This window comes from Xenopus laevis, chromosome 7S (assembly GCF_017654675.1).
Source record: "Xenopus laevis strain J_2021 chromosome 7S, Xenopus_laevis_v10.1, whole genome shotgun sequence".
In the NCBI taxonomy this organism is placed as follows: Eukaryota; Metazoa; Chordata; class Amphibia; order Anura; family Pipidae; genus Xenopus; species Xenopus laevis.
In genome coordinates this window covers 51635684-51646146 of record NC_054384.1, presented here as the reverse complement: position 1 = coordinate 51646146, position 10463 = coordinate 51635684, and the positions used below count along the sequence as shown (strand labels likewise).

At 36.0% G+C, this 10463-nt stretch overlaps 1 protein-coding gene across 3 annotated transcripts in view; it reads right to left on the bottom strand.

Annotated features, from left to right (window-relative positions):
- Positions 1-762: 762 nt before the first annotated feature.
- tmem72.S (transmembrane protein 72 S homeolog) overlaps positions 763-10463 on the bottom strand; it is a 134457-nt gene continuing 124756 nt past the window's right edge. For all 3 annotated transcript variants that reach the window (XM_041571238.1, XM_041571239.1, XM_041571240.1), the window contains 4 exons: positions 7263-7329; positions 6591-6662; positions 5116-5255; positions 763-4237 (listed from right to left, as the gene is read on the bottom strand). In XM_041571238.1, coding sequence (XP_041427172.1) covers positions 3810-4237; positions 5116-5255; positions 6591-6662; positions 7263-7329 — 707 coding nt within the window. In that variant the 3' untranslated portion in view covers positions 763-3809. The remainder of the gene's footprint in view (positions 4238-5115; positions 5256-6590; positions 6663-7262; positions 7330-10463) is intronic.

Here is a 10463-nt window from a genome sequence, read left to right as displayed (position 1 = left end):
AAATAAGGTCTTCAGCTGTATTAAAAGGGGCATAGAGTCAAGGGAGGAGGGGGTCATTCTTCCACTGTATAGAGCACTTGTAAGGCCCAATCTAGAATATGCCGTACAGTTTTGGTCTCCATCACTCAAACAGGACATTATTGTATTAGAGAGGGTACAGAGAAGGGCAACTTAGCTGGTAAAAGGTATTGGAAATCTTAGCTATGAGGAAAGACTGGCCAAATTGTGGATGTTCACGCTGGAGAAGAGGCGCTTAAGGGGTGATATGATGACTATGTATAAATATATAAGGGGATCATATAATAATCTCTCTAATGCTTTATTTACCAGTAGGTCTTTCCAGCTGATACAAGGTCACCCATTCCGATTAGAAGAAAAGAGGTTCCGCCTAAATATTCTGAAGGGGTTTTTTACAGAGAGAGCTGTGAAGATGTTGGAATTCTCTCCCTAAATCAGTTGTACAGGCTGATACATTAGATAGCTTTAAGAAGGGGTTGGATAGCTTTTTAGCAAGTAAGGGAATACAGGGTTATGGGAAATAGCTCACAGTGCAAGTTGATTCAGCGACTAGTCCGATTGCCATTTTGGAGTCAGAAAGGAATTTTTCCCCCTCTAAGGCAAATTGGAGAGGCTTCAGATGGGTTTTTTTTTGCCTTCCTCTGGATCAACTGGCAGATAGGTAGTTAATAAAAAAAAAAAAAAAGGTTGAACTCGATGGACATGTGTCTTTTTTCAACCTTACTTACTATGTTACTATGTTACTATGTTACTATGTGTGTAGCATGAGGGATGTAAATACCTTCTGTTTTCAGAAGGCTTTACACTGCATGTCTTGCATCGTGAAGTGCTTTTTGGCTCCTTCTCACCCTAACCTGGTCGGTTTCTCTGCTTTAATTATTGTAAAATGAAATGGCCACTTTATAAATAACCACAGTGCAATTGTTATCATGCTCATAAAGGGATGGTTCACCTTTAAGTTAACTTTTAATTGTCATATAAATTTCTGTTTTAGTTTTGTGTCATGTTTTCACAGAGTATTGTGCATTTAAGTGTAAAGCCCAAACAGCAAACCCAAACGCACATTCAATTTTGCCAGTATAGCAGTTATTGTTGGATAACTTTGTTGAACTCACATTGTCTTGGAAGGAAAATCTTCTTGGTCCTGCCATACTATCACCCATAAGCTCCATTTATTAAGGCTGAAGAGCAGGTGGTTGTGCTGGTTGCTGGCAATATATAGCTAAGATGCCACTTTGGTTTCCGCATAATGAAAGAGTACTGACACTCTGACGATATTTAATGGTTGCTTGTCATCAAAAAATATAGTGATATTTGAGTGACATACTCACCCTGGGCATATTTATTAAAAAAAAAACCCATACAAGTGAAGAAAGCATATTTTCCCTTTGGTTATCTCTGTTTCACCCACTGGGAGAAATTGCTGAATACCACATGCTATACTTGATTATGCTGCTTCTGTATAATATTTATTACCAACCATTTTCTACAATTTAGTGAAGGCTGTGTTTTCAAATAACTAATACAAAAAAATCTGAAAAATCTTTTCTCTTACCAGTATCTTATTAACTTGACATAAATGGATATAACTATGGAATTATAAAAATATGCATCGGCATATAAGACACATGCAGTTTGAAGGACAATAATGTATTCCCCAGCATTCCCTTACATAAAGCCTTCCTTTAAATGGCACATCATAGGCGAAACTAGGAAGACCTGTGTCAGGAAAGCTCACCAAAAACATGTAATACATTTAAACATATAGTTAAATAAAAAAAAATCTACAAAAATGTGTGAGGTTCACTTTAAGACATGCTATTTTTAACATAGTAACTGGTAAATGAAATGTATTCATCTTTTGAAACATCTTTAATTTATCTTATTGTTTTGAAAATCTGCCAACTAGACAGTCACAGGAGCTTCTGCCTCCCCTGCAGCCCTTGTCCCCAGAGTGTTCAAGCCATTACATTGATAACCCCTTCGCCCTAAATTGATCCATCATTTACTCCAAGGAGTTTCTCATCATTAATAACATTCTTTTAGCGCTAGTGTGTAAACTAAAGACAGATCCTTTATGCTACATCTCAAGACATTGCTAACATGATCAACCTCTGCTTTTTATTTTATTTCCCTAATTTATTCATATATCATTATAATTAAAATCAGTGTTAGAATGATATCATAAACATATCTATGGACAAAAAGAGAATAACTATCAGGTCAATATTATTACTCTTTGGAGCCTATTTAAAGGGCAAATTTGTCAAGGTGTGTTTTATTTTACACCATGCGAATGCCAGATTTGCCGCAGGTCTGCTTCAGACCTTTGTAAGTAAGTTCTGGCTGAAGTTGTTTAAAGAAAAAGAGCATAAAAAAATGAAGCCATTTTTATGATTTTTTTACATGCCGATACCAGGAGATATATGGTGAATTATTCCTCTGTTTTTAAACACCATATAATAAATCTGCCCCTTTATGTTGATTATTGAGTAAGACAGTTGTGTATTTCCTTTAAATACATTTTGGGCTTGTCCCTTAATTTTTTATGACTTAGACAGAGTACCATATCAGCTTTTCACTAAAGAATGAAATTTGTAAAACTTTTTTTTAAAAAACTGACATCACACTGCTTGTAGAGAAAATTCAGAGACAATTTGCAATTCCATAACATACAAAATTTAACATAAAGGTGAATCACCCCTATAAAGCATTTGATATCCAGAACCAGTTCCTCATCATAGTAATTATTTTAGCCAGTCAACATTTATTAGGTGACATAAAAGTCATATTTACATGAAAGTCATATATAAAAGGCCAACGTTTTTCTCTTTACCGGCTTTAATTCTTTCTGAAATATAAAATATAAATCTTCTGTTTACAGTAATCATTTGTTTGAGAGTTTATCAGCATGATTACTCTAGTCAAAATGTCAAAATATATATAAATCTTTGTGGTAGATGGGAATTGTAGGGCTCATGTACATGGGGATTTGGGGCAGTAACTAAGTCTCTTTGTGGTAATGGTAAACATTTACCATAATGGGAAGTGGAGTATTTTATATTCTAATGCTACAATATTTTCATATTTTTGTTCTAACTCGTATTGTAAAAATCGGTATCTTTTACTTTGCATTTTTTTCTTCTAAAGCAGAAGATTGTAAGCTCTTTTCGGCAGAGCCCTCTTTGTATTGGTTATTAGCATTTATTTTTGTATGTCAGTTGATATATTTTAAGGTCAAAAAACATTGTGTTCCATTGTTCTCATCTAATTATACCTTCCGGTTAATGTTAATTGTATGGTGTTTTATTCAGGTATATGTAAGTTCTGAACACTGCTGTAAAATAAAGACTTTTCCCTTAACGGAATGTTGAAGTCAATGTTTCTGACTGATACCCACCTACCAGAACAAGAGTTTACCATAAACAGTGCATATTCCATTTAACTAAAAGGAAAGTGGATACTAGTAAAAAAGAACATTTTGATTGTCTTGGTTCCCCATGTGGAGACTGTGGTGATCAAAATGATTGTGTGCCATGCTAAAGGTTCTGAGAAATGTTGGATTACAAAGAGATCAACAAGCTTAAATAACTTATATATAAAATATGCATGAAGAATGTATATGTTATCCTGCAGTATAAGAAAATAAAAACAACAGAAACATTGTCTCATAAAGACACTGGAATGTAGCACAAAATATACAGGAAATAACCAGTCCTGTGCTATATATGTGTTCATTTTGCACTGAGGTTTGTTTGGCTGTGTATATATTATTAGCACACATCTTGCCATTAGAAAAGGCCTTTAATTACAGGCAAGGTGTTCTGAAGCGTGTCTGACATGGTCTCCTCTTGCTCACTTTCTTGATCCTCCACCATCCCATCCTCAACAGGGATAATGTTGACTTCAAAATGCACTTGTTTTTTTATAGCGACAATATCAGTAGGATTGTGCACGTGATCAGAGTCTGTTTTTTGGGGACACTGATGGTTCCATTTGACTTTCAGTATACGTCTCATCTGTGTAAGACGAGAGTCATTTTTTGCCTTCACGGAGCTATTGAATGTATAGGTTTGTTCTGTTTTACCAGCTCCGGTCATTGCAATGGCTGTTCTGGATGTGTCAGAATAGCATTCTGCTTGAGCTATGAATTCCTTGTCGAATTTCTTTCTCTTGCTTAGAAGGAGATAGGCCACACCTGTTACAATAAGCATCGTGCCTGTCAGGGTGTATAACAGAATGGGTTAAATCAGGTGCCCCCAAACTTTTTTTTTACCAGTGAGCCACATTCAATTGTAAAAAGAGTTGAGGAGCAACACCATCATAAAAAAGTTCCTGGTGGTGCCAAATAAGGGCTGTGATTTGCTATTTGGTAGCCCTTATGTGGACTGGTAGTGTAAAGGAAGCTCTGTTTGGCAGTATATCTGTTTTTATGGAACTAAAACTTGTCTCTAAGCCAGGAATTCAAAAATAAGCACCTGCTTTGAGGCCACTGGGAGCAACAGCCAAGGGATTGGTGAGCTCACTGAGTTAAATAGTAAGCAGAATCTGAACAGCTGTTTACATGCTTATATTCTATAAATTCATCTGTTACTTGCCAAAGTAACTGCAAAACAGAGGCTATTTTCTAAATATACACAGATATATTTCAATATTTCAACATGTCACCACTTCTAAGGATGAAAAGCAATGGTCTTCTTTTCAATTACAAATAGAACTACAAATAGGGAAGAAAAGGCATATTATTAGAAGGGGTTGTGACATATAAAAAGTCTGGCGCCCTAGCTACTCATCAACAGCAAGAGTAGAAAGCAAGACTGAAGTGACTGGACATAGGATGTGGGTAATTTTAGGGAATCAATGATTTGGCAAATAGTATATTACAGCTGACTTTTGACAAATTAAATTGACTGATTGCACTTGGGTATTCTACAGATGAAAATGATTTAATTTTATGAAAAGATTGGTGCTTGTATGGCCAGTGTACAGCAAAAATATACTGGTAACTTTGATAATAAAGTAGGCAGATATGTTTCAAATGGGTAATGCCCAAGTATTACTTATATTACTACCTAGTAGATTCAGAATTAGACTTACCAGGAATAGTAACATGCCAGACCAAAACTGGGTGCAAAAAGCAAGCCACTGACAGCAGGCCATATCCCACAAATTTTTGAAATCCTGTCATGCGTCCTGTTTTTCCTAAGCACACATAAAGACGAGGCTCTGTCTGGCATCTAAAAGAGAGCAAAGCCTGTTTTATAATTTTTGCCATAAATATTGGTTAAAGCACTACTGTGTAATATATTATTAATACTTTTAACATAGAAATGGTGCGATCTTACCCATTACTGTTGCCATATTCCATCAGTTTTTAGAAAAGATTTTATACTGTTTACCTTTAATGTTTCTTCAGAATACAGTTTCACTTATATTTTTGTGTATACACACACACACACACTCACTCTTTGACCATGGCTCTATTAGAGCTTAAATTTTAGAACTGGAATGTATTTCTTTCACATTTTCTAAATAGTGGTTTAAATGTTTTAATAATTAATGGAATGAACCCTGAATTTTGTTTCAATTAAGAGCATTAGTATTTATTACAGAATTTTAAAGCACTATCATATACCACAGCTCTGTACAATAAAACTGCTTAAACTTTGAATATACTGATTACATACAGAAATACAATTCATAACTTGCCTGCTCAATAGAGCTTACAGTCTAATGTATGATTGCAAATATTTTTTGTTTGACTTACTGGTGCTTTAAAGGACTGAAAGTGAAATTGCTCCCTTTTGAGGAATGTTGAATAAACCCAGGTATGTAACCCCAATAACCACAATGCAGTAAATAAAGTACTGAGATACACATTGAACAATTTATAATGATGATACTCATTAATTTCCCAATAAGTGGGATTTAGCTCAGCTACTCTGCTGCAAACATATTGATCAACAGCAAGCTGTTATAAGTTTCCAGTCTTACAACTGTAAGGACCTGTGGAGGACCTGAAGTGAGTAGTTCATGTAAATAAGCCCTCCAGCACCCAGGGCAGGAACTAGCAGTAGGCAGAAGAGGCACCTGCTTAGGGTGCAATATAGGTGGCACTGGACAGATACCTGTTAAAGTCTGTCCCTCTGTCTGTCCTTCAATGGCAGCTATTCTGTAAGGAAGAACATTTCTCCAAGCCAATGTGCAGGACTGGTCGGCAGTTACTGAAACATTTAGTTGTCGTTTTTGTTGCCCAAGGGGCACGCAAATTACTAAAAACAAAGGTTCACATACTGTCAAACAAGAATTTGTAATTGTCTTCAATAAACAAAGGAAGAGTATAATATTTTGACACATTTGTTTGTGATCTCATTATGTCATTTAAGGATTGGCGTGATTCGTGTGAACATAATGTTATGTGCCATATTTATGTTTCAGAAGGGTTAACCAATTTACTTAATGCAAACTCGTTGTAGGGCACAAATGAGTATTCTATTGCCTTTGAATACATTAGATTAGTTTGGTCATAGGAAGTACAAAATAGAAAACAAAGGATTAAAGGTAAATGTTACCTGAAACACGATGTGAGGAATAGGTGTAAGAAGAAGGATCCCTCGCAGACAAACAATATACATGAACAAAATCTATTACAGAAAAAACACACAAGTATCACATTAGTATAACGGAATACTTGCAAGAGAAATCCACTTTCAAATGTAATCACATCAACGCCACTTTAAACTCTGAGAGTAATTCCTGAAAACAGTCTATCTTTAATCTAAAATATTTCTGTTCATTGGCTACAAAGATTACTGCAGACCTTGTACATGGTTTTTAGGTGTCAAAATTCTATAATCAATGGATGCAAATACTCTGTGTCCTTGTGAATGCTGGCATCTGATTTCATATACAAGCAGTGTAAACAACTGGTATGCAAAAGTGCTGTTTATCATTAATGTAGAAACATTTTAAATATACATATGTATATATATATATATATATATATATATATATATATATATATATATATATATATATATATACACATTATATTGATATATATGATGTTTTGATATTGATTTTTTTTATTTCTCATTTGCATACAACAGAAATAATTTCTGTGTGTAAATTTCTCATGTTTAGCTGTTTATCTTGTGTTAAAACTAATATCTGTAATTTAACAAAAATTAATTTGTTGTTTTGTAATGCATTATTGTACATAGGGCTGCCAATGTATTACTCACAATAAATAATAACCCAAACTGGGAAACTGCCCCTGTTGTAGAGTTTCGATTCCGATGCCAGTTGACACTAAAGAATGGGGGGAAAATAAATTGTGTGAAAAAAATACCAATACCATGACAGCACATAATCAACTCTATGATAAATCCTGATAAAATACTTTTACCTAAACCTTTAAATTTTGGAATCTAATAGTTCATTATAGATAATATATTTAATACATTTATAGGATATACACTAGTCCCAGTTACTAGGTAAATTAAAAAGATACTGACTCCAGAAATGTAACCTTTTTTTTATATCTACCATAAAATTGACTTTGCATTCTTCTTATAATTTTGCAATAAAGTATTTACCCAATGATTTTACATTACCTATCTGACTCCCTGTTATCACCTTTGAGATTGCTGCCATATTTGTGAAGCAGGAGTCCGTTAGCATTAGAAACTTTAACTGACAGGCTGAGATGGGACAGTCAGGTTGGCAAAACAGTCATGTTTAGGAACTTCAACTAACAATTACTTACAAAAAAAAATCTTTCAGCATGACCTTTAGGTTACGTTTAATGTACATTCATATTTAAAAAGTAGCTTAGTGTCAGTATTACTTAAAGATGTTTTTCTGTAATTGTAATATGTAGTCCCGTGCAATAAACAGCAGGGGGCAGTGGTATACTGCATAATAAAGCTGGCACAGCATAATGTTCAACCGTATAATGGAATATTAGTGTGCAGAATGTTCGTTCCATCACCCTTGACCCTAGATCCGTAGTTGCTATTAAATGCACGTGTTTTTAACTTTAAATGAACAGGTTCAGGATTTTACTGATTACCAGATCATTATGTTGTTTAAGTCGGGTGCTTTCAGAAATTCATATACAGTATATTTAAGTTAGTGTAAGTGTTTGAGTAGTGTTTGATAATTACAGACAGTGCCCCTGAATAGCAACATATGAACCAAGCTTCATATGAGCTAAAGTAGACTAGTAGTTTTCCCAAAACACAAGCAGTGTGAATCTGTAGATATCAATATGTACATTGAATCAATATGTATATGTATAAGGCCTGAGGCGTTGTTCAAAATGACCTTCATGCTTACATTAACCTCGCCGACGGGGATTTGGGGGGGTGCATTGCTAGCGCAGAGAGTGAAATTGCGCTCTCTGCACTAGAAAAGCTAAATTTCTGGTTTCCTTAAAGTGGACCTGTCACCCAGACACAAAAATCTGTATAATAAAAGTCCTTTTCAAATTAAACATGAAATCCAATTTCTATTTTTTATTAAAGCATTCATGGCCGTTGTAAGCTCATTTAAAAATCTCAGCTGTCAATCAAATATTGTCTGCCCCTCTTCTATGCCATGGGCATAGAGGCGGGGCAGGCAATTACTTTCACTTTACATTCAGCACTTCCTAGTTGTCACTGCTCTCCCCACATTCCCCTGTTCTCTTTAACATTTAATTGTGTAACCAGTGCATGGAAATGGACATCGGGTCCCCATTCTGGTGCACAAACAAGATTTTGAGATGATGCAAGGCTTGTCTTAATAACAGTGTCGACAAAATGGCTGCTGCCTGCTTGCTATCATTTTGAATTCCCAGACTGAAGGAAACAAGATTCAAATAATTTATACAGTGTAATTAAAGTTCATTTTGTTTGACTAATGTGATAAAATAGGATTTTGAATAATTTTTATGGGTGACGGTCCCCTTTAATGGACATTTTGCTCTTAAAGTTACCAGGAGCTGCTTTTGCCACCCCTGGTAACTTCTGGGGAGCTGCTGCCTGAGGCAAGGTACTCACCTTGCCTCATGGCAGAAATGCCCCTGTTTACTGCAATACCATAAATTTGAGGGCCGGATTGAGTCTTTTCATCAGGGCCAGTGGTCCCCTAGTTACTCTGTATATACAAATTTCACACAACAGGCACCAAATTTACTGTTTTGTGTCAGTCCCCCTTTTTTAAAATATCCCCAGCCTGCCGCGAGATATCCCCAGCCTGCCGCGAGACACTTGCTGCAAATTCTGGTAACACACCTAAAGGGGAGGGATGACCCCTACTCTATATGAATGGTGAATGCACCATCCAGGCAGGAGAGGAGCTGTCTGGAGTCAAACCGGTGGCCTGGTGTTCCTGTGCTGTCTGCATTCTAAGGCCCTGGTTCATTCATTTTGCTATCCTTGTATTTGCAAGTAAGAATGGCTTGTTTCACTTGCTACCTGTACGCAGGTGATCGATGTAAGCCATTAGGCTGCCTATAAAACCCACTGTTCTGCACTGATTCATTGCCCAATGTAGGTCTATGTTCCATACAGTAGTTCCTGGGTATGATTCATGTCTGATTTTCTGTTCCTGACCTTTGCCTGTTTTTAACCTTGCTGTATCCCTGGCTAAACTGACCTTTGCCTGTTTGGCCACTCCTGGCTTTGTACTGTGTTGACTCTGTCCTGTTTATTCTGACTACGCTCTTGGCTCCTGATTTGGTACTGCACTGATTAATACTGTCCCTGCCTGTTTCACATCAGCACTTCTGTCCCCTGTCATTCCTGTATACATTATGATTCCCTTGCCTACCCAGAACTTCCCCCTCGGTCCTCTCACTTTAAGATCTGGCAGCATCCAAGTAGCGGAGGGCTCCTTCTGAAGCGAAAGGCGGTTGTTAGAGGTAAAAGCGTGAGCCAAGATAACTCGGCACAGCCACATTACACACTACAATTCATGCAAACTTATTTTTCAGAAAAGAAAGAGGAGCAGAGAGACTTATTGAAAAACGATGTAAAAATATTTTAAGTATTTTTTTTTTTTTTTTAAAGAAGCCAGGGATTATGTGTAAATATAAGCGTTTCAAGATCATATGACATAATATTATTGGAGTAATTTTCAAATAATTTATTTGTTCTTCTTTCACTGGACATCACCAGAGATGCAGAAATTCACAGGAGCTATCAGGAAGTATACAAGGAATGCCTATAGAGTTTATTTAGCTTTTTTCGGCCATTTCCATTTATTTCTACACTTTTCAGGAACACCCTCTTTGTTGCCCAAAAATCCATCTTATGAAAACTGCCATTAGTCTAAGTTGGACTAGTTTCTAAAATGTGTATGTGACTTTTAAAAAAAGAGCAAGTTAGCATAGACAGAATTCAACTTCATTATTTGACATGCAAGTTTGCCCTGCCCTCAACTGTCCTGGTCTTCCATTG